Source organism: Pseudorca crassidens, chromosome X (genome assembly GCF_039906515.1).
Source record: "Pseudorca crassidens isolate mPseCra1 chromosome X, mPseCra1.hap1, whole genome shotgun sequence".
NCBI classification, from domain to species: domain Eukaryota; kingdom Metazoa; phylum Chordata; class Mammalia; order Artiodactyla; family Delphinidae; genus Pseudorca; species Pseudorca crassidens.
The window spans coordinates 45,866,947-45,891,938 of NC_090317.1; the positions used below are offsets into that span (position 1 = coordinate 45,866,947).

Consider the following 24,992-nt stretch of genomic DNA (forward strand, 5'->3'; position numbering starts at 1 on the left):
TGTTATAAAGCAGAAACTAACACACCATTGTAAAGCAATTATACTCCAGTAAAAATGTTAAAAAAAAAAGAAACCAACGCAGCCAAAATAAATAAATAAATTTATTTATTTAAAAAAAAAGAGTATTTGGAAGACTGGCCAGGAGAAAGCTGGGGAGGGAGGACACTAAGAACTGTGTGGAGAAAGCAACATAGAAGTTACTTGTACAGGTTGAGTGGTAGGACTCCCAGGCACAGTACAGTGTTATGTTTCTGACAGCATTAAGTTTTTTTTAGACAGTTAATTTTGGAATTGTTCCTGGTTTTTGCTGCTGAGAGTCTGATGGGAGAGGGAAGTTGAGGTGTTCCCCCTCATTATTTCTTAATCTTCCTGCAGGAGGAAATTGCTCTAGTTGTGTTCACTGCCCTTGAACCTGTCATGTTCAAGCAGGCTAGGGTATTTTTTTTCTCCCAAATAGTACATCCAGTCAGCCAGTCTTAATTACTTCTATTTCATTGCATTTCCCAGAATACTAATGAGGTGTGGCCTAGTGGTGTGAGTGCAGGACCTGCAGTGAGAAATCTTGAATTCTAGTTGCAGATGTGACACTGCTTCTCTTTAGCAGAGGGCAAGTCTCTTAACGTGTTTTGTCGTGCTGTTAATGGGGTTACTAATATTTATTTAACTTATAGTAGCAGGAGAATTAACTAGTTAATGTTGGTTAAAAGGGAAAAAAAGAAAAAAGGGCAAGTTTTTGTGTATCGTGTTCATTTCCAAATGCTAATTCTTTCAGGATGATATTGACAGGAGGCACCTGCTCTATTGCACTTATCAAGCACCTCCTGGAAGTCTTGCTGGATGGATGAGAAGCAAAATTCTGTGCCATGACCTCTGTAGAAAATGTAGCTACCTTCAGGCCCAGTTTCTAACCTGGGTGTCTGTTTTCTGCCCATCTAAGAATATTCCTCTATCTTATGGTTTCTCAAAGGTTAAGTACATTTTTTTCTCTCTCCTGAAACTCTTTTTAAACTTTCTGAAATTCTTTGTGAAAAATGTTTCATATACATGCAAGGTGCTTTAGTAATTGTTCTGTTGGTGCATTGCATAACTACATTACAGATTTCTGATACTCTGACAATTTCAAACTGCTCATAATATTAGCCACTTTTCAAGGTGTAATCATGGATTTACTGTGCATGGTTGCCAGCATTCTTAACGTCAGATAGTAGCCTTTTGATTAATCTCTGTTTAAAAAATCAGGTCAAATTCCAGCCTACCCTCACCACCCCCACCCTGGCATAAAACAAGAAGATCTGTTAGGATTTGGGAGGACAGGTAGGGGTTTTGAAAGAATGAGTAAACATTTCCATTACTTCCTTGAATCAGTCCTCTTCCTATTGCTTGTCATTGATGCTTCATGAGGTGATGCCAAAGTGTAAGCTCTGTCTTGTCTCCAACACTGATTTGCTGCAATGCTTGTTTTAAGTCACTAGAAATTGGAGGTTACTGTGGATTTCCTTCAGTGCCTAATAATTTCAACAAAACCAAATGCCTTTATTTAAACTCCAGTCATAATTAGAGGGTTGCCAATGTTAAGCAACCGATGGAGTCTGATTTTGAGAAATGTTTATTGTGCCTCATTAAATTTGAAATTAATACTTAAGATCAGAAATAAATAATCTGTTTATATTTTGGTAGTGGATGCTGTGTGTGCACACCCTTTCCTCTATGCATCCCAGTGAACTGAGACACCCCTGTGTTTGCCATGGTGGTAATCAAAATAGCTACACCAAAAGAGGACTATGGAGGATTTCATTGACGACAAACAAGAAAACGATCTATTGAGTTGCATCTAATTAGAAAACATTAATATTAGAAGCTAACACATTCACTATTTCTAAGATGGTATATAACTCGGTTTTTTTTGTCAGCATGATCACACATTACTGGCTTGAGCAACAAGCCAATACAAGGGAAATGAATTAAGAATGGTATGCCAAAGGCTGTTACTCCTTCACGCTTAAATAAGCTTGTGGAGACAACTGGGTTTTAAGTGATGTATAATATAAATAATGAGATTGGGGCTGGAACTGGATTTGGGGGTGTTGTTTTGGCCCACAGGCACAGGGCCACACACTGCTTTCCCTCCAAATATTATGAAAGTTTTTCAGCTGGCAAGGCTTGCTCAATAGAAATTGTACTCTGCAGGCAGTCAAGGCTCTGTAGCTGCTAAGTAGTAGAGAATTGAGACCAATGAAATAGAATTTAGCAGAAATGTACCAGCTCAGAGTGCTGGACCTTCTCTAAGCCAGGAGGGCTTAAAGATAGGCTGGATTCAGGAGAGCTCATATGGTGGATCCATGGGCCATTGCTTGTGGGACATCTTATATTGGTTTCTAACTGTCAGTTAGACCAGCTTTACCAAATCATAGCTTCTGAAGTTGAAGCTACCCCATAAGTCATCACTAGTCATCTTAGGTCACCTTGTAAAGATGGTTGTAAATGCCTCTAAAGGACAATTGAAATGGTCACCAATGTTGCAGGGAAGAAAGTGGCTCATTCCTGGATCCTTTGGGCTATGTGACTGGGTCCTCCATCTAGGTCTGGAGAACTTTCTCCAGTTAGTGTGTGCCAAATTTTTCTTTTGTCTATCTGCTACACTATACTCTCCTGACCCACTCACTGAAAGTAGCCAAGAAAGTCATTCAGAGAAAAATAGGTATAAAGCCGGCTAATCACTTCCCTGATGTTTCCATCTTGTGTTTTCTTTCCATCTCAGTAGTAGGTAATGCCAAGAACAGTGTTCCTGGGGATTTTTCTTGTTTTTGTGACTTGTTCTAGCTGAGTCAGTATTTAACGTGGCTGTAGCACTTAACCTGTGTGTTTGTTTTCTTGGCTGTTTAAGGGGGAGAGTAACAATTGGCACCTGCTTGTAAAGTACTTTAATATTTGGGGATGAAAGGCACTCTGAGCCTGCAAAATAGCTTTAATGTGTTGTAGTTACATATTTGGGGATGGTGATTGGTCTTCAGGGTTTGTTCCATTGGTGAATGTGGTTGATAGCTATTTACTTCTCAGGTTGAATTTTGTTTATGTGGGATGAGATAGTATGACTCATGTGATTGGGTTAGTCATTTTATTTAAACTACTTGTATCCACACCGAAGTCTTGTTGATTTTGCATTCCTGTGTAGAATAGGCATTAACTGGTTCCTCAGAGCTTTTTATAAGCAGATATTATTTTAAAGTGCACTGTGCCCCACAGAGGACTTAGAAAATGGTCCCAGAGCCTTATTCAGAAGCCTGTTCTTATCTATATAATGGGGTGGTGCTTAGCCTGGTCATTCAGTAGGCTCTTTGCCTCTGAATTACATGGATTCCTGAAGAAAGCTGCTAGGTTTCTCAAGGAGGCCTTTGTAGTAAAATTTGCACTGGGTTGCTCTTCTAAAGTCACAACTTTGACCCAATAAAAGATGAGGGTGGAGAAAAGTGATTTCCCTAAGCTGCCTTTGTCACCTCTATGTAGTCTGACCACATCAATGGTGCCAGTGGAATTTTAGCAGTGATGACAAAAGGCCACCAAGAGGGGAACTCTTTCAACTTGACTTGGATGTTAACTAAATGGGCTGTGTCTACCACTGATAGCCCTGTCCTGAAAGCCATTGGAATTCTAGAGTTCCCTTCCACATGCAGAAAAGTAGCTGCCACGCTGTCAATCTGTGGCTCAGAAGTCTACAGATAAGGCAAAGCCTTATCACAGAAATTTTATCTACCCCTGGTTTGGAAACAGTATCATGTGTCACTACTGCCATTCCCAGAGATATGGCAGGACTGACGGATGATGGGCAGGAAGCACCTAACTGTGGCATCTTATCCTTGGCAGTTATATCCAGACTACTGTGTATTTATAAGGTCATAGTTGAAAGTGAGGAGAGAAAACAAACTGTAACTACAGAAGACAGTGGGCAGAATAGATACTTTCTGAAGAAACAAGACCACCTTGGACTAATAGAATTGGTCACCTGCTTTAACTGCAATAAGAAGCTTCATTCTAAACCTCTTCCATTTATTCTCTGGTCTTTCATTGATGGATTCATTACATGAGTACTTGCTAAGTGTCCAGCATTGTGGCAGTGACACTTCAAATGAAAGCTTCCAATCCAGTTGGAGGATGAACTGACATGCTACACACTGAAGTAATCATAGAACCTGAGGAAATTCATAACTACATCACACAGTCTGTACACTAAGTGCTGAGAACACGCTAAGCTATGTGGGATGATCAGGGATGTAGACATATTAGAAATGAAGGAAATGAGATATGAGGGAAATAGAGGACTTGTGTTGGATGACTGCTTAGCTAAAGATTTAATTTAGATTTAGTGCTAAATGTAACAGGGAACCACTGAAAGGGTTCTTTGAGGCCTTGCAAAGAGAAATGCTGTGATGAAAATAGTGGGTGAGGAATATTATCCACATAACGTTTTGCAAAATGGGCTAGAGGAAAAGGCAAATGGAACTGAAGAAGTAGTGTCACAAGGTGATGAAAGCTGTTGAAGTAGAGGCAAAAGGACGTATACACATGCTATTTCTAAGAACTTCATAAGTTTTATAACTCATTTGATAGGAGAGGGATGTGGTTTGTACTTGTGATATGGGTTTGTACATGTAACAAATATAAAGGCCAAATCCGCCTATGTGCATCACCTACTACCATCAAGCCACTAGGATGCTACTTAGTTCCATAAAGTTGCAGTGTAATTCCCAAAGTTGCACTCCATAGCCTCTGTACAAGTATATGCATGTGTCTGCAGGTGTATGTGCCTCTGTGTGTGTGTGTTTCATGTTTTTCTGAATGGCTGACATTTTAACCATCCCCAGCAAGAGGTCTATCAATTTGTGACCTCCTTACCGGTACAGCCTATATCTTTTTTTTCATCCTCAGGGTTTGGTGCATGTGTTTTGAATGGATGAATGAATAGATGAATCAGTGCGTGAACAAGACCCATTTTGTTTTAGAATCCTACAATTTGAGGGGGCTCGAAGGGAACATTGGCATCATTTGGGTTATTCTCTTCATTTCCTAGATAGATAAATTAAGGCTTCAAGAGGAATCAAGTGATTTATTCAAGGCCATCAACGAGTCAGTGACAAACATGAGGAGGGAATTCAGGTCACCCCACTACACCACCTAGCTTACTATCGTCAAACCGCGTGTGTGTGTGCATGAGAATTAGTGCTGGTGTGTACATAGGCATGGCTAGTGGAAGTTTATTTAGCTTGTTTTCCAGTTCAGGGTAAATATGAGCTTTCTAGTGATGGCAGCTCTGGGGATGGTGCCTTTTATTCCATCTTTACTAATTCCTCCTCCAGCTTTTGTTGTCTGGATGGATGTCTTTGAATATACATTCTAACTGGAGGCATGTTGACTTTGTTTTTATATAGAATTTACATTTTAATTTTTATGTGTTGAGGATAGTAAGGAGGAAAAAGTCATTTTTCAATTCATTTTCTAAAAACGCCTTTGTGAGGAGATGCCATTTGAACATCTAAAGCAGCAATCGCTTTTAGAAAAAGGTTATGCATCTTATCATTATTGATCAAGAACCAGCATTTAAAAATCATTTTGCTGTGCATCTGATTTAGGATTCCAGTTTTCCTATTTGTTTTGATAAGATGACTGAGTGAAAAATTAAAAAGAATTAGTTAGCAGATCGCAGTTATAATGCTTTTCAGTTTGATGGGACTTTTAAAGTGTAATTTAAAATGGCTGTTCATTTTCAAATGAAAACCTTAAGGTTTGATGAATCTCTTGTTTTCATCTCAGCATCTGTAACCTTCTTTAACTTTGTAGCATGACCTGGGGATTTGTGCCGCTGGGCAAATATTCTAGTCCTGGATATCTGCATTTATTGGGCTTGTTTCTCCTTAGGGCTGAAGTCTCTCCTGGTGATAAATGTGGTGCTGAGAGAGTCGCAGTCACTCTTCCAGAGACTAGGGCACAACTTAGTGAACTGTGAAAGTAATGCAAAATGACAGTTAAAGTAGGGCATTCTGGTACCTTGGGGGCCTGACAAAGTGGAAGTATTTGACTTCAGATGTGCCAGACTCATTAACATAATAACATACTACCCACCCCAAAGTCTCTCTAGAAACCTCCCATATCCAGAAAGGAGCTGCGAGTAGAAAGTAGTTAGCAAAGAAGGCTCCTGAGCAGGTAAAAAAACAAACAACAACAAAACCCAAAACATTACACAGAAGTCCCTATAGTAAAGATCACGTCATTTCCCTCTCAGAAAAACATCTCAGCTCTCTACCCAGAACTTAACTCTCATTTTCTAGACTGTTCTAATAATTATATAGTTTCCAAGACAGCAGAGTGGAAATATCAAACTTGAAACAGAAGAGGAGCTGCTTTTGATATACTAATAGTACTGAGAAGTAACAATATTGAGTGTTTTATAGCAAGTTGGTGGGAGACATATGTTAAAAATTAAAGGTAAGAACTCAAAAAACACAGTGCTTTGGGGTCAGTGAGTGTACAGGCAAAACCTGCACGGTACAGTGATTTATGTTTAGAAAGGTTCTTCTAAGGAACCAATAAGGAACTGTGTGATAACGTTCAAAAAGAAGGCAGAATGGGTAGGATTTTAAATCAAAGTTTTAGTCCTTAGAGGAGAAAGCACTAAGCTATCTAAAAAACTGTGCTATCCAGGGGCTTCCCAGGCTTCCCTGGTGGCGCAGTGGTTGAGAATCCGCCTGCCAATGCAGGGGACACGGGTTCGTGCCCAGGTCCGGGAGGATCCCACATGCAGCGGAGCAGCTAGGCCTGTGAGCCATGGCCGCGGAGTCTGCGTGTCCGGAGCCTGTGCTCTGCAACGGGAGAGGCCACAACAGTGAGAGGCCCGTGTACTGCAAAAACAAACAAACAAACAAACAAACAAAAAACAAAAAAAACCCCTCTGCTATCCAGAAGTATTTATTCTTTAGGTTTTCAGAAAATCAAGATTTTATTAAACCTAAACAAAGTGAGAAGTCTGCTCTCAGTGAATCCTAGGATAAGGAATTCTAATTAGAGAAGGGATTTGGGAGAAATATATTAAATGATAGGAAAGTGACTCTTATTTACCACTGAGACAGAAAATAAAAGTTTGCTCTAGACCCATTTTTTTTTTCTAATGTCAAGATTTAGGTTTTTCAGAAACAAATATTCTTGTCTCTTTGTTGTGTTCCTGTGTTAACTTGGCTGTCTCATTAGAGATGGGGACATTTCCTAGTGAAATTAATGTGACATTTAGAGAAAATTTCCCCTCTCAAATGTTTTATGTTATTTGCCATTTAGAATACTTAGAGAGGGGATTGGAATAATGTCAAGCAAATTTTGATTAAATAAGGCTAACCAGGAGCCAATACATTCATGCAAAAAAGAAAAGCTCTTCTATTATTTCTTAAAAAGTGTATTTCTGTTGTCATTCTTTATCTTCTATTGAGATCACCTTGGCAGATAATCTGACAAAAGAGATCCATCTTCTAAACAGCTGAGCTTGCCTTAGAAAACACAGCACATCAAGTCAAAGCCTGTGGCCCATCTTTTGCTCAGGAGAGTTCTCCACTCTGGATGTCTGTTAGAATTACCTGGGAAGCTTTTAAAAAAAATACTAATGCCTGGGCCCCATTCCATGCCAATTACCTCAGAATCTCTTGGAGTGGGACCTTCACAACAGTATTAAAAAAAAATTCCCTAGTTGATTCTAATGTGCAGTTAGGGCTGAGAATCACCGGCTTAAGGCATGCAAACTATTCATTAAGAAAAGATTATTTCCTTCTTCAGGGTGGTCTGAGTCTCATTGTTTGCTCTACCTGAAGTGTGAAAAAAATTTACTCTTTCAGTGCACAGTTGGGTTTGAGCACACGCCTTGAATCGGTATGAGCAAGAACACTTGATGTTAGTATACCCTGACCCATAAAAGGCCATCTATGGCCAGTTAGCTCAGTTGTTTGGATTATAGTTCTAATGAGGCCAGAATAGTGTATCCTACCCAATTAGAATAATTCTGTTGCATACGTTGTTTCCATAACGCTAACCAAGCTGCCTCACAAAGAAACCTGATACTGATTAAAGAGGCAAAAGACAATGGATGACTCAGTATAGTACCATCCATTATGGGAAAATCAGTTCTAGTAACCTGCCTCATGAACAGTACTTCTAATTGCATGAGGATGCAGCATGGGCCATCTGTCCATTATGGTTGGTGCTGGTTTGGGGAATGGAGTATTTACATTTGAAGGCCAGGACCCACGAGAATGGGAGGGGGGTTTACTCTTTTAGACTAAGAAAAAGGAGAAAGATAGGAAGGTGATAAGCTTCAATGATACTCTCCTACCTACAGTGGCAGATCATGGCTGGCTTTTCTGCCCAGGTTAACCCATCTGTATATCACAGCAAGGGAAAGAGAATTGTTAAGGTTTCCATAAGCAAGCCTTTTAGACCTGTGTCCTCTTTTAACTCAGTGCCTGTGAGTGGGAATCCTCAAGGTGAGATATATTATTCCATTAGGACCAAGAAGTAGTACAGTCACCAGGGATAAATTTGTATGGTTTTGCTTATTTGCCCAGAGTTCTGGCACCGTGCCTGGAGGTCACATCTCCACAGGGCTCCATATTTGATGCACAGTGCACACAGATTGGACACCCTCATATGCAAGTCTATGTAAAATATTCTACTTGAAAACTGGCTTCTTTAACATGACAATATCTTGGGATGTTGCTCATGCTTTCCCTGCAAAGCCAGTATCCTCTTTTCTTTTACATCTGTTTCTCTATCTATTAACTTTCTTGAAAAAATGAGTTAGGAAGTTTGGAGGCTGAGATGGAATGTATGCACGTTACTCTTTTATTGCCCGAATGTGGTCAAATCCCTGCTCCTACTCAGGGATCCAGGTTCTGTAGAAAGCAGAGGATAAGGGTTTCCATCATTCCCACAATGAGTCATGATAAATGCACTTGAAATTCCCCTTTGGATTTGTGTTCCATTATGCCTATTTTATAGAGGAGTAAAATGAGACACATAGAAATTAAGTAATTTGTCCCGGTTGTACAAACTAATAATTAAACTCCTGAGTGCTTAATCAATTCCCTGTTTTATTTGGATAGAATGCTTTTGGGGGGGCGGTTAGGAGATTTCCACTTATTAAATTATATATTGTACTGAATATCATAGAAAAGCACATTTACCCAACACCATTTTTGCATTTTATGTTTGTATAAAAATCAGTTCAAGAAGTGTTTGTTGGTTGACTGACTGATGGACAACCTCTTCCAGCATTGTATTCCCCATGCACCTTCAAGTTTGCTTCCTCCTTCTGTAATTATGTTTGCAACAATTTCAGCCTCCATTTTCTTATGAACAAATTAGAAATGAACTAACCCTTTTGATTTTCACTCTCCCAATCCATTCCTTCCAACAGCACAAAAACTTACTTGTGGTTTTCATTAAAGGGGATTTTATCCTCTAGATAAAAGCAGTGTGGGTGGATATTATACAGCTCATCTTCAAATAAGGGGCATGTGGAGGGCATGGGCATGCCTGAGTAAGTACAGGGCAGTGATGGGATTTAGTTTTCTTCTCCATACGTTCTTCCTTCTTTCTCTCACCTACTCGCCACCCCCATCCCCACTTACTCTAGATACTTAGGGTCCCTATCCTGACTATTGGCTGTTTGGTGCTCATGTGGTAGTTAGATCTGCTATCACCTGTCCTGTTTTCCCCTCTACCAAATTCTGAGCTCCTTGAAACATAAAGCTGCATCTAAGAGCCTAGCGACAGTAGTCATCGGAAAGGAATGTACTATTTTGTTAGCTCGACAGCTATTGTGTTTCCTTTCCCAGGCACTTTCAGTTGAAGTGATTTCAGAAGGCCCTAAGGAATGGTGAGAATGGTGAGAATTTCTGGTAGACTGGCAGGAGAGTGGAGGAGATGTGTTTGGACATTTTTCAGTTTATACAATGGTTCAAGGAGAGTAGTACTTTAGTGTTAGAGGTAAGATCCACTTTACTGGACTTTCAGTTACTTCAGTGTTGACTTTTCCCTGTGTTCCCCCTTCTAAGGCTGCCCCCCCTTCAATCCACCCCCAACCTCTGGATGCTCATCAGCTGTTAGCCCATCTCTTTCATCTGGCAGGTATTCTGCATTTGCTTTTGTAAAACCATTGTTCAGGCAGTCTGCTGTAACCAGATTAGACAGTGGTGTTTTAATGATAGGAACGTGCTATGATAGGTTTGCTTGCAAACTTCATGTTTCACATGAAAGGCTTTGGCACCCCCTGTGCACTGCCCTTCATCCCGTTTTAGGCATAATACTTGTTTGCCTTTATGTCTGTGATAAAACGAAGGCCTTCCTGTATAACCAGTGCTGAGCAAAATGTCTTAAAACAAAGGGAAGTGCAGTTTAAATCCACAGTGATTACCTTGCTTGCATTTCCATATCTATGGAATACATATTTTAACATGTTAATTATCTACTACTAATAAAAATACCTTTGAACTTCCAGTCAATTTGATGGGCACAGAATTGTGTCCACTGGGGAATGGGAAGCAATTAGTTTCTGTAAAGATTTTGGGTCATGCTGTATCTTCCCTAAGTGGTTGCATGGTCAGTAGCCAGGCATATTCTAGGGGATGTTTGTGTCAAGTTCATCTTCATCTGCCTGGGAGAGCTGCCTCCACAGAGCCCCCAGGGCCCCAAGGAGGTGGCAGGCATTCGTCAGGCTGTTGCACCACTATGGCCTTGGTTTCTGATTCATTCATTGCCTCTTGCCCAGTAGAAAAATTCCTCCTAAGCAGGAGAGTTTAGCTCTTTTCATGAGTCATCTCTGTAACCTTTTTAATCTTTTTTTCCCCCCACTGCAGACTGAAAACTATTCTTTTGACTCCAACTACGTGAACAGCCGAGCCCATTTAATCAAAAGGTATGTTGGTTTGCTTGCCTATTTCTACAACTAAGCTTGATTTAATATAAAAAGCAAAAAGATTAAGTATTTTTAATGGTGCCGTTTTCAGATTTTGAAATGAAAATACCTATCTGTTTATTGTAGAAAATTAGGAAAATTCAGAAAAGCATTAAAAAAAACTAAGTAAAAATCACTGGTAATTCCGCCACCTAGAATCACTGTCGACATTTTATCATGTTTATTTACATAACTGTATACAGAAATAATTAACAAAATAAAAAAAATTGGGGTCATATTAAAATACAGCTTTATGTGATGATTAAGAAATCTAATATTAAAATTTTCTCCTGTGGAACTTCTAGTGAATTTCAGCATGGCTGTTATTTTGACAACTTTGAAATCATTTTAAGGCTATTTTAATGACAGATAAACTAATTCCTTATCTTTAAAAAACTTTATAGATGAGAGAGGGAAAGAAAAGGTATTTGCCTAATTCAGTAAATCTTGAAATAGAAGTATTTCAAATGAAGCATTCAAAGTTGAGATTTGTGTGAATGGTTGGTCATAACTCAGTTATCCATGGAGCCACAACGTATGTGAATACAGAGCTGAATACTGCCAAGGAAGATTTCTATCTGGTGCGGTGGGCACTGAGGTGCCCAAGGCAGGCAAGACAAGGGGTTCAGGGAGTCCTCTAAGGAGAGAACTTGTGCAGAAAAATTGGTACTGACCATTCAGATGATGCCTTTATTACTGTTTGATGCAGATATCCTCTTGAATGGTCCAGTGGTTATTCTGCAGCTAAAATTGAACTCTGTGTGTGATTGTTAAAATAATAGAAATGAAATAGAGAAGCAAGCAGGGTATGTTAGAGCTGCAGTAGAGAAGATCTGAAAATTCTATTATTTGCTGGCTCTAATTCCATAAATTTACATCACCAGAGTGTAGGATTCGAGGAATAAACTAGTTTGTTGTACAAACAACTTTAATTCAGATCTAATTTAATTCACGATGCTGCAGTAACCCTGAAAACATGCTAGGTTTATCTGTATTGGTCTGGAATCGCTTGTGACCTTAAGTGTCGATCGTTAATTATCTGAAAATGGATAGCCCAGTATTAACAGTCATAGCATTGTTTGGAAGTTTTTGAGGGGTTGGGAGGAATCCATTTTGAATATTTTCTTGGCCTACAGAATAAAAGCAGAAGGGGAGGAATTCAAAATTATCCGACTGATCTATTAGGAGGGAAAAAGCCCTCTTTTTTGTGCACTTATTAGAGTAACCACAGCAGAAATTTGCTTTCTTTCTGCTTCAGAACTGTTATTTCATAGCTCCTTTTTTAAACTTCTGGTAAAAACAGTGACTTACCTTATCCTCATAGATCCCTTGGGCTAGCTCTGGGTACCCGGGGATTCTACGACCAGGTTAAACTAATAGCATAAGCCTGATTTTCATAGCATGGCAGAAAGCTAAGACTCCTGGGGACCCTCACCGTCTTAGGTCAGACCTGAATATCCAATGCACAAGGCAAACTGATGAGATGAAAACTTATGTTCGAACATTTAGCTGTCGGGACACATGTATTTCCACAGCAGCTTTGGGACTCACTTGAACTTCTGATTTTGATTAATTACTTTATATGATTTTGTTTGCACACACAGACACACAAAAGGCACAACCTGGACTCAATAGGATCTCAGTGGAAAAATCTCCTGATGTTGCCTGAAATCAAAGATAGTGGCTTTTTACCAGGGACAACCTTGATTAAGAGGAAACATCTGAAAGCTCAGGGACACATGCATTTTTGCCAGGTTCTGTTTTTGGAACCCTGAGGGCTTTAGAAAACCACAAAGGCCTTGGAATTTATAGGATCAATTGAATTTAGACAAAGCACAATACCTGGAAAGACACAGGGAATCTTGTGTGCTATGCTTTTTGGGGGGACTAACTATTTTAAATGTAAAATGTGTGGAAAATGTTAAGAGAGTAGTGACTAGGTGATAAAACCACACAAACCATGTTCAAATAGCTCACAGTGATGTTTGAAAGGTGTTTTGCTGTATGTGGTTTCTTGAGGATCCATTTACATGCATGGAAAAAGCTCCTGACCAGGACATTCTGAATCTGATTATCAGTTTTAACTTTATTATCAAGTCCTTGTTTCTTTAAATGCCAATCCAATTTCAGGCCAACCTTGAGAACTTCTTTTCCTATCCATTTTTTCTTCCTCTATTTCACTTTCTACCCATCCAAGGATGCTTCTTGGACCCTTCTTTTTAGCATTCTCCAGCAGTTGTTAACTGTCTTACACTCAGACTCCTTTTATTCTCTCATCTGTCTACCTAGGGTAAACCAAAGGAAAGCCAGAGGGCAAGGGGGTTCTCCTAGCACAAATCAAGGTTGAGAAGGGTGAAGAGTAGATCTGGAAGGGTAACGGAAGATATATGGCACATTCGCCCATAATCTTCTGCACTGAGTAATCTAGCAATATATTTCTGTAGTTTTTTTTTTTTCAGAATGTCACCTGTAACCTGCAGGTATACCCAAGGTTTATGTCAGAGTCCAGATTAACAAGCCAAGACAGTTAGGATTTTTTTCTGGATAGATTTCCTTCCTGCTATGTTTGTTTCCTTGCTGTCATCTCAGCAAGGAAAGCCAGCAGTGCTACTTTGTCCCTGCTGCAACACTCTTTCCTCATGCCAGTTTTCTGTGCTGCTGTCTGATACCTGCTTCTGCAGTGCTTTTTGAGCAATATCAAGCAGTGCATGTGGCTATAGCTCAAAGAAAATAAAACAGGAAATGAACATGGTACTGAAGCAGTGTGGGGAAAAAAATGAGCATTGGCTCCTAAACCATGCATAGTGCTTTCCTTTTCCACCCAAATTGTCCTGGGGTTTTGCAGCACCTGGTATGGTGCCTTGTCTATAACAAATGCTGGTACATGTTTATTGAAGGAATGGAGGAAAAAAGTTGAAAAAAACGCCTCAGCATTTTTCCATTGAAAACTAGCATTAAATGTTCCCTTAAACCTGCAATTTCTGTCCTTTTATGTGCATTAGAATCTCCTGGGAGGCTTGTTAAATGCAGAGTCTCTAGCTCCATCCCTGGAGAATCTCCAGTTTTCACAGGTTCCCAAGGTGATTGTGATACAGGTGGTCTAGGAACCACTCTGGGATCTTCCTTATGTTTCTTAAATATAGTTTCCCTTCTCTTTTGACTTTCACTCTTTTCTCATTCTCAGAAGGTATTTCCTGGGTATGTGGTGTGACCTACTAGGAAGATAAGACCTGTTTCCTTTCAGATTTTTTTGTCTTTTGGAAAGATTTCTAATATTTTAAAGGGTAAATACGGGTCAGAATGTTATTAATGATCATTCATCAAGAATTTTATGAGTAATTATTGTGTGCAGAATCTTGTTCTAAGTTTTCTCAGACAAACTTGTCCCTCTGTTGGCCACCAGAGCAAGTAATAGAAACATTTGTATTTACAATACCATTGCAAAAAGAACCCTAATTTATTGTCCCACAAAAGTTGGTTTACAAGTCGTTCATCTACCAAGAAGTACACAGGTAATAAAGCAAGTGGAATCAGCATTTTTTATGCCTGGCATAAATTGTTATTTGTTTTGGGTGAGTGGCCGTTTACCAGGCTGTTTTACAATTTGCAGCATCTTACTTACTGTCTTAAACTGCCTTACAGAAATCCATTCATTAAGCCACTAAATGTCCTTACAGGATGAGAGAGAGAAAGTGGTACTTAGAGAGTAAGTGGTACTTAGTTTGTCAGATGGGCAAACTGAGCTTTAAACAAGTTAACTATTCTAAGGTTTGGGGGAGGGGGTTAATACTCCTTGCTTTTTCTTTAGAGAATATATGACTTATTCTCTCCTTACCAGTCCCTTAAGTCCTAGTAGCCAATTCTTCACTATTTTATTATTTCTCTTCTTTCTACCTAAAAAACCAAAAGCTCCGAGGTGGTTTATAATATTTAGATGCATATAAAAACGATGATCAAAAATTTAAAAGACAGATCCAAAACCAATTACAAGAAGCTAAATAGAGATTCCTGGCATGTAACTCACTGCAATTAAACATTATATTTTCCTTGAAGCTTTTGAGAAGCCAAGACAGAAAGGTAAGTATACCAGAGCGTGTCATTCTCATTTTTTAATAAAGGAAGGATACACATTTGACAGGAGAATTTTTTTCCTGTCCCTGAATTTTAGAAGAAATTAACATAGTGGACAATGTCTGACTATAGTTTATAGAAGATATAGAAACATTATTTATATATACATTTCCTATATCAATCCTATAAAAAGACTATGGGCATAATATTTAATAGTAACTCAATGAAAGCATTACCATATATGGAAGTAATGATCATATTAAACAATAACCATTTACTGAGCATTTGTGTATACCTGGTACTTCATGTGAACTATCTCATTGAGTCCTCAAAATGGCCTCTTGAAAGAGGTTTTAGCAAATGCATTTTATTATTTTATTTTTTTAAGTTTTTTCTTTTTCTTTCTTTTTTTTTTTTTAAATTGGATTATAGCTGATTAACAGTGATGTACTTAGTTCCCCAACAAGGGATTGAACCTGGGCCCTTGGCAGTGAAAGCATGGAATCCTAACCACTGGACCGCCAGGGAATTCCCAGCAAATGCATTTTACAGACAAGGAAGTCTAGGCACCAAGACATTAGCTATCAGGCCCAGGTTCCCACAGATGAAGTGGCAGATTATGGATTATCACTTGTTCTAATGACTCCAAGTTCAGTGCTCTTTCCACTACAGTCAGGAAATCTAATATGCTACAGGAATAGAGTTTAAAGAACCTAGAGCAGTGGTTCTCACCTGGGAGTGATTTGGCAAAGTCTGGAGACATTTTTGGTTGTAACTTCTGGGAGAGGCACTACTGGCATCTAGTGGGTAGAGGCCAGGGATGCTGCTAAATATCCTACAATGCACAGGACACCCCCCCAACCCACAACAAAGAATTATGCATCCCAAAATATCAATGGTGCCGAGGTTGAGAACCTTGCTCTAAGGAATGGTTAATTGCATTGTTCTTATTCTACACCCCTCACCATCGTATGTCTCAAGCAAGTTTTAGCAACTGCTGAAATGCAGTCAATTCAGGGTTGAATTCTGTGGTTTAAGGTAACAATTTTGCATTGTGGATTAAAGAAATTTTCACATGCTTCAGATAGCAGAAATGCAGGTCAAAAAATTATTTGTTATAAAAATGTAGGAACTAGTAATACTATCCAGGCAGGTTTCCTTTCTCCTGAGGTGCAGGGGTGCATGTGGGCAGGACCAGATTTTTTTCTAAAAAACAAACTTTGAATCTGTTCATGCTGTGTGATTAGTATTTACAGGAAGCCTCCAAATCTGTGCCATAAAACTAGAGGTGGTGACACACTTTAAAGCATGTGTTTCCATTTGGTCTTAATGACCATAAAAGACTCATAAGATGATTGAGTTTTGAATAGGACTGCATCCTGGTGGGTCCATAGGGCTGAGTAGCTGCATGACATAATTTGGAGGAGCTGAGTGAGTTGGCCTATTGAATGATTTTAGTTTTAATACAGTTGATGCTCAGTTATTCTTTCTGAAAATAATTAGCAAACAGGTCAATGCTTCACCCCCTTCTGCCCTTCATTTTCTGACAATTATGGCTTTCCAGTTACTGCCCTTTTGGTCTTTTCCTTTTCATATTCAGGGCAGCAAGCATTCTACATCTAGGTTGGTCATATGTTAAAAATCTGCTGTGATTTCCTTTTGACCAAGTGTGGAGATTGACAATGTAGCCATTGTGTCCATGGCATAGCTCTTCATCGTATGTACTGAATGTTCTTATCAAAGCTTCAGAGAGCCAGGCCTGTGGATGTTCAAGGTTGAGCAGATCAAGCGAGTTTGCAGTGTCATCTCCACAGGGCTCCCTTTTCAGAGGTAGAGTAGGTCTGTTGAGACTTGTCCTAATTCACAAGTGTGCCACTCTCCCTTGTTGAGACAACAACACATTTTCTTGAGTATGCCTTTGCAGCTTCCTCACTGACTAGGGAATGGATTCCCCATTCACTAGGTATTTCAGATGCATAATTTATGGTCCATGGTGGAGCACAGCTGCAGATTCTGTCAGGACACACAAAGTATTAGAAATAGCAGATGGGGCCTCTATGGATGTACCTAATGTATTGTTCTCTATTTCGTAAGAAATGGTGTGGGGATTTTGGGTAGTATGCTTAGTGCATTGAATGGTGGATTGATTTAATAGGTGCAAGAAAAATTTACAAACAAAGTCTTGAGCTGCAAGTTGCCATGTTCTTAGCATAGCTACACTCACAGTTTCCTTAGAGTTCACTCTCTCGTTCTCACTTTTGTCTTACTTTCCATGCGCGAAGGCTCTCTTCTTCTCAGCTCTTACCTCTCCTCTTTTTCTTTGACTCTGTCCCTCAACCTCTCTCAGTTAAAACTGACCTGAGTTCTCTGATCCTGATAACCCTTTCTATTTGAATTGCATTACCTCAATTTCTTCCACTTTCATTTTCACAGTTGGTTAGTAGATATCTTTGGAGGGGTAGTATACATAGTGTTTAAGGGTCCAGGCTCTGCAGCTAGACTGCCTGGGTTTGGTCTTAGATCTGCTACATTTTAACCAGCTATGTGACCTTGGACAAGTTATTTAACTTCCATGTGCCTCTCTTTTCTTCACCTGTAAATGTGAATATTAATAGCACCTGTCTCTTATAGAGTTGTGATTATTAAAATAGTTAACTCATGTCAAGCACTTAGAACAGTGCCTCATGCACAGTAATCCCTCAGTAAACATTAGCTGTTATTATTTTAATTTGATTATGTAAGAAGAGAAAAAAACCTTCTGAAATGATGATATTTTTTGCAGGTGGTTGTTTCAGAGTTGTAGCTTCTTCCGCCTCGCCAGTAGTGATGCAATGAAGATAAGTGAATGAAAGTATTAGCTGCATCAGCATCCAGTAGTGGGAACCTCTCTACAATGTTAAGTTCCGTGATCTTTAAACAGAAATTTCTCTTCCTCCTGCCCTGTTGGACAATCCAGTTGCTGTTGGCCTCACCACAGAGCTGACATCATCCTGGCTCTGAAAGAGTTTTAAAAATCAGATCTATCACAGTTATAAATTATCATTCTTTCTTTAACCCAGCAGCTCCACCTTCAAGGACTTAGAGGGCAACAGCCTGAAGGATAGCGGCCATGAGGAGAGTGACCAGACCGACAGTGAGCATGATGTCCAGCGAAGCCTGTATTGTGACACTGCTGTCAATGATGTGCTGAACACCAGCGTGACCTCCATGGGATCTCAGATGCCTGACCATGGTAAGGGCTGATCGGCTGTAAGTTGCAACCATAGATTCCAAAGAACCCAGGATGTTTGGAGGCTCACTGCATTACTTTACTGTAATGAGTGTATTTTCCTACAGGGTTTTGAGATGTCCTGACACCTGTCCAGACTCTTCTTCACCCTCCATGAGTGGATCCCGTATGATCATATAACGTTCAGGCATTTAAAAAGCCAACTACCTATACATATTGTATACATACTCATCGATCATAACTGCACTGCACACATAGGAAATTAACAGATGCCTTCTCACTAGGAATAAATGCCTCTTTTTGCTTTAGTACATGAATTGGACTGATCAGTTGAGTTGCAGAGAGCACAGCACTTATGACACCAAAGGGGTGAGTTTTATTTCCATATCAAGTTGGTTAACTTTACCCAGAAAGAGACTCTGTTCTCTGACCACAGATTGCATAATCTTTACTGAGGAGAGAGTACAAAACTTCCCATTTTGTCTATGGGGCTGTGATGCCAAATCCCACTAGCTACCATGCAAATGCATGCCATTGTTCATAGGAGAGACCAGGGTAAGAAAACATGGCTGACTTAATGTAACATTCTGTGCATGTCAAAAATGCCTCAAAGCACAAGTCAGGAACGGCATCCTCATGTATGAAGAAGAGTCTATTTTTGGGAACTCAGCCACACATGCTTTAGCAAGAGGAGCCAAGCATAAACCAGGGTATAAAAACATTAGCAGAGTTCAGCTAAGGCAGAATGTTCAGATGGACTTGAGCACAAATGTCATTTTCAGTGTTTTACTGATGCAAACATGTTGGACAAACAGCCTGTCTTTTTCAATTAAGAACTATGAATTCAGCTTGGTGTTTAGGCTCAGTGAAGGTTCAGAATGCTTGGCTATGTCTTGAGAGAAGCTAGACGCAAGCTCAGCTGGAAGCCCCACTGCTAAAAGACTTAAAGATGAGAAAACAAAATATGGTGATTATGTGCTGGTCTTCAGCTGTTTCATTTCACTGTAAACATCATTAAATGCTTTTGTTTTGGTCTTGTAAATGAATCCAAAGGGGAAAAAAATGTAAGATCCACAAAATAAAATGTTTTCTATGGAGAAAAAGTTAGTCACTGTAGATTCTATTAAATTGTTTAGTCCATCCCCTCCCCAGCAGATCCAAGTGTCAAAGTCTATAATATATATGTCACTACCAATTATGCACTGCTGCCTTCTCTCATTGGTGAGTGGTGCCATCCGCAGAGATACTATACTTTCTGGGTAATCTTACTAAGACTAAAGATGAAAAAAATCAAACATTTATATAACTGAAACAGAGGCTATTTGATTCCCAGAGGATTAGCAGCGTGTCACAGGATACAGACTGATATGTATCATTTACTAGTCTTGTGTCTCAAAGAAATGCTTTTTCATTTGTATCAGGAAGGGTTTTAGTTAGATGCTCTCTAAAATGAAATGACTCCAGGAAAAGAAATAGTCATAATTGATTCTCACTTTGTGCCTGGCTAGAACAACATTTGTTTTAGTTTTTTGTCACATGTCTCTAGGAAAATAGTACCAGTGGACTGCAGCTAATTTTTCTGAGTGTTTCTTACAAAAGGGATGTATTGTGTATAGATACTGTAGATTTGTAATAATGAGACTTCTAAAGCAAATGTGTGGCATTATCCCAAGACTCTCCTATGTTTAAGATGGGGATTACACACACACACACACACACACACACACACACACACACAGTTTTTTGCTCTTCTGTTTTGGCAACACTTTTACATTTTGTTTCTCAATATTCGATTCTTATCTATGTATCTTCATTTTTTCCATTATTCTAGCAGTGGCTAAACCTTGAACCAACCCTCGGGTTTGTTCTTTTCAATTTGGTTGAGTCATTAAAGTTTAGTTACAAAGGGAATTCAGGCCTTGTTTACATCTCTGGCTCTACCTTATGATATCCCAGTACTACTGAGCTTTCCATAATGGTACTTAATTGTATCCCCAATCAACTCTAGGCTAGCCACATAGGTGGTGTCACCAGTTTACTTGGGTTGAATATTGCTACCTCAAACAATAGCAATGATTCAAAAATTAACATTTTCTAGCATTTTCTCAAACTTGGATTCATATAATAAATGTTTTTCATTTTATCCTAAGGCACAGTGGTTGAAAGACAATCACTGATTGCATTTTGATTGCCCCAACCAAACACATCTGTGAGCTGGGTCAGGGTGGAGATATGATGGAATGGCAGGAATCTCTTCTTTCTGGATTATTATCAATCCTGGTATCACTCTCGACAAGGCTAAAACCAGGTCAGTGGGTTGATGAACTGGCTGAGCTGAATTTCCTGGTTGCCAGGTGACTGAATTACATTTATCATCTGCAGTGCCTTTGAATTAATATGTCTCAGCTTGTCCCCCATACTGTAGCTCTTGTCATGGCTTCCCAGAAAAGAAGGTGATGGAACATTCTTTATCCTGTACTTCTACTGGCATATGGCACTTTTTTGCAATGCTATCTCTCTATAGCTCTCAGAGTGCCTTGAGAACAAGTAAGTGTTATCACTCAGCAGATTTTACCACCTGATCTGGTTCCTGATGTGATTTGGTGCTGAGCTGGGGAGTCGCACTCAAATCTTTTAACCATTGTTTTCCCTCCGTGAATTTGAGTTATTTGGTAAAATTACCACCTTCTGGCAGGGACAAAAATTTCTCCCTATGCAATTTCTGCAGACAATCTCTAAGAAGAATAGCCAAAAAGTAGGGTGGTCAGAGATGCCAGAGGCTCATGGGTTTGTTGCACAATTGGGGGTTTCACTGGGCTTGAATGTCTTCCTGTCAGGGGTTTGTTGCACAATTGGGGGTTTCACTGGGCTTGAATCTCTTCCTGTCAGGGTTATTTTTGGATTGAATAGTGCTGGGTTAAGAGGCTTTTGTCTCCTTGCTTCTTTGCATGCCCATTTGTGATGACTTGGATATCCCATTATGCATACTCAAATGTGTAGTCCTGATATGAAATTAGAGTTTATAGGTTCATGTCTTAGAACCATACATACTAGTCCCAAGCCCAACTAATTTGTTTCAAATCACACTCAATCTCTTACCTTATGATTTTAATTATTGATTATAAATTCATCAGCTGAAAAGATGACTCTAATTGCTGTAATATGCACCTAATTTGGAGTTCACTACAACACTGAATTGGTTTCCCCTCCCATGCTAATTGATACCAAATGGAAGGAACATACAGAAATTTGTGATAACATCTAGCTGATTTTGACATCTAAAATCACCAAAATGCAATATAATGATTGCTTTATTTCTCGGAGTGTAGGTTCTTCTGCATGTTCCTAAACTTGTTTATTTGCTAGTTTCATCGCCTGAATATCATTTAACATGTTTGTTGTGTAAAACATGGATTTGAAGAACTTGATCTGTGTCTAATGTAACCACTGCTTGCAAATTAGCCATGAAAATGTTCTGTAGACTGCATACTATGCATATTCTAGTTTCAACCACAGGTGTATTAAGACGTTTACACTTTCAACACTCTACCAACAATGTGTAATTTAATTTCCTCTAGGCTTTTAAGGAAATTATGATTCAGTGACTAAACATCCTTTCCTTATCCTATTACCTATCCCCCGACTCACCTCTCACCTCACTAAATTTCCAAACACTCATTTCAATTAATCTCTTAGCAAAATAGGGAGTTCTCAATGGAGAATATTTTGTGACATTGCAAAGCAGTGTGCTGCTGGGCTCCAGAAATGGTAGCATGAACCAGATGTTCATAGAGTAATTGAAAATTCCATTTTATCAGAATAGCATTTGCTGTCAAAAAGTTTTATCTTTACTTCAACAAAGGGGTTGATTAGCTCCCCCTGGACCCGAATTAGCATCTTTCAGGCTAGATATACTGTTTTGCAATTCATGTGGTTATTTCTCCCCTGGTTTTGCTCATATAGAATCTTTTAAAGGTGTGTTTAGCCTCTTGAAAATATACCAGGTAAAATGTTTAATTACTTGAACACAGTAATGTATATGTATACAGTGTTTCTATATATATGACTTGCAGGTTTTTTTCATCTTGCCTTAGGTATACAGCATTCTAACCAGACAGGAACAATCCATGCATAGATATATATTATTCATTCATTCAGCAATATTTTGGAGTGCCCACTATATGTCTGGCTCTGGGAATGTGTCAACTACTTCTGTTATTGACTGTGAAAGTTATCTTTTTAGCTATGCTTATCCGGGTTTTACTGGGGTGACCAAGGTCAGCTCAATGATGAAATGAATAATTCTTTCTGATTTTAGAAATCATCGTAAGAATGGAGCCTGGGACTAATAAAAACCTTATTAATATTGTGCCAATAAAGCAAAAGAAACAATAAAAGAAGACTGTTACACTCAAGATCTTATTTTTAGTAAGAGTATCACGAAAGGTTCTTGATGTTCTAATTTGAACAGTGTCACAATATTAAACATTTTCTTTTTAAATCCATCTACTCTGAGATTGAACTTCCTGCTTACTTTTAGTTACTGTCATTGTAAGATGGTTGGTTTAATCTCTGACATGCCCAGTTACCTTGCTGGTTAAGAGGTACTCAGTGATACTCAATACCCAGTCTCCCTTTCATTCTGACATCCAGGACCTTTATCCATTCTCAGTCTCAGCAATGGCTGGGTAGGTGGGAAGAGAAGTGACAGGTGGATGCTTTTATTTATTTCAACTACATTGCTGCACCAGATAATTGAACTCCTTCCAAAGCATTATTTACATTTTATTGGCAAGGTAGCCGCTAGAATAAAATGTTGTCCTTAACTAATGGAAACATCCATGCTCTTAGCAGTTGTTTACTAGCATTATTTTGGCCTGGGCCTTTTGGTCAGAGAATTCTTTTAAGACAGCTCTGTTCATCTGCTTTGAAATAAAAGCGCTATTCCTTTTCTTAATATAATAATGTTTTCCTGATCCACTTGGAACTTTTAGTTGTCTCATAGTCATTGTCTATTTTAAAATTTATTATTATTAATAATTACCTGTAGTATGGGATTCATTACTCATCACGAGAGTAAATGTCAAGGGCTTTCTTTACTGGTTGGCACTAAGAATTTCTATATTTCTGAACACTCGGAAAGCATTGGAGGATGGAGGCTATATAAAGGGAGCACACTGAACAATTAGCAGTTTCATTCTCTAGGAGTTTATGATCCAATAGCACAAATGGTCCAGTATGGAATAGACTGCATATGATCAGTGAAGAAATTAATTAAGATTATTTGAGCTGGAAAGCAAAGTACATTTCAAAAGACAGTTTGGTGTAATGGGATCCCTTTGGAGGAAGAGTGGAAGCCAGGCCCCGACATAGTATGCAAGATAAAATTATGCTCTATGTGATTTGCTAGGTGAATTTTTTCCCAATTGCTTCATGATGAAGCAAGTTCTATAGGCCATGATAAGTAGGGACATTGCCAATAGGACAACAGATGAGAAGCAAATCAAGTTGTTGTATAGGGCTAGATCATATGGTTGATCCACATACTCAAAAAGTCCATTGAAATGTCAAGATCATTATTTTCTTTGGGTCTCTCAATCTATTTAACATTATTTCTGTCCTATCATAAGGTGGTTAAGGACCATAAATAAACTCCATCAGGATGGGAAAACATAAATCTGAACTTTCTGTTCAAATATTTATGAAGTATTTTTTCTGTCATCTTCCCTTTAACCCTTTTATTATGAAATAAATATGAAGAATTAAGTCATAATTTAAAAAGCAATTTCAAGAATACCAAAATCATGTATTATTCCTTTATTGCACTGTAGGCAAAATACTTGTGAGATGGCTTTCCTTTCTTACTGTAGATGCTTTTTGTCATCCAGGATCAGGTCTTTGCCCCAGGTATTTTGGTCTCTGTCTTCACTAGATGGCTCATTGCCTGTTTGTTCATTATGGGCCAAGGAAAGCTAATTTGACACATCCACTTTTGAAATGTGGCTTGACAAGAAAGTCTATTCAATTTCTATTCCTACCCCAAGGCTTACCCCCAATAAAACTTCAACCATGGAAAAATCACCAGGCACCAAATTGGAAAAGGTTTGAACTGGCCTTTAGAGCCATCAGAAAAGTTACTTTTTAGAGACTTACACACAGCTTAAAGTGGGTAGACAAAACAGATGCTTTTGCAATTGGGCAGAATGGAAACCCCTCCCTGCCAACTAGTTATTCTGCCATGCAGAGAGAATACAAAGCAGTTCCCCACGGCTTCTCATAAAGATTATCAGTGAGATACCAGTCTCTAGAGTTGTTTTGGAGCAAATCCTTTGGGACTAGACATTTGTGTGCAAGTGACAAAGTCAGAAGGGTGTTGTGGGATTTTAGATTTTATGATGAACACTGGACTTCACCCCAAAACGTGCACCCCAAAGATCTACTCTTGTAGTTAGAGGAATAAGTGAGATGGTAGGTAGCAGAGGTGATTTGAAAGGCACTGAATTCAGAAGGGGCCAAAGGAGTTTGTCATAAAATGAACTCTGGATGAATTCATTCAAAGTTTTGTCTCATTGAGGTGGCCTCATGAGAGACACTTTGTCTTTTGTGGGTTCCTTGTTATCAGAAATAATAATTCTACTCCATTATTCTTCACAACAGTGTAGACAACAAACTTGTAAACTGTTAAATCTGAAATAATAGACGACACCA

The 24,992-nt window shown here is 39.0% G+C and overlaps 1 protein-coding gene across 2 annotated transcripts in view; it reads left to right on the plus strand.

The window, feature by feature from the left end:
- PCDH19 (protocadherin 19) overlaps positions 1-24,992 on the plus strand; it is a 110,156-nt gene that overhangs the window by 47,272 nt on the left and 37,892 nt on the right. The window contains exons 3-4 of one of the 2 annotated variants that reach the window (XM_067722519.1): positions 10,887-10,945; positions 18,115-18,287. In XM_067722519.1, coding sequence (XP_067578620.1) covers positions 10,887-10,945; positions 18,115-18,287 — 232 coding nt within the window. The remainder of the gene's footprint in view (positions 1-10,886; positions 10,946-18,114; positions 18,288-24,992) is intronic. The other variant, XM_067722520.1, reaches the window with a different exon arrangement.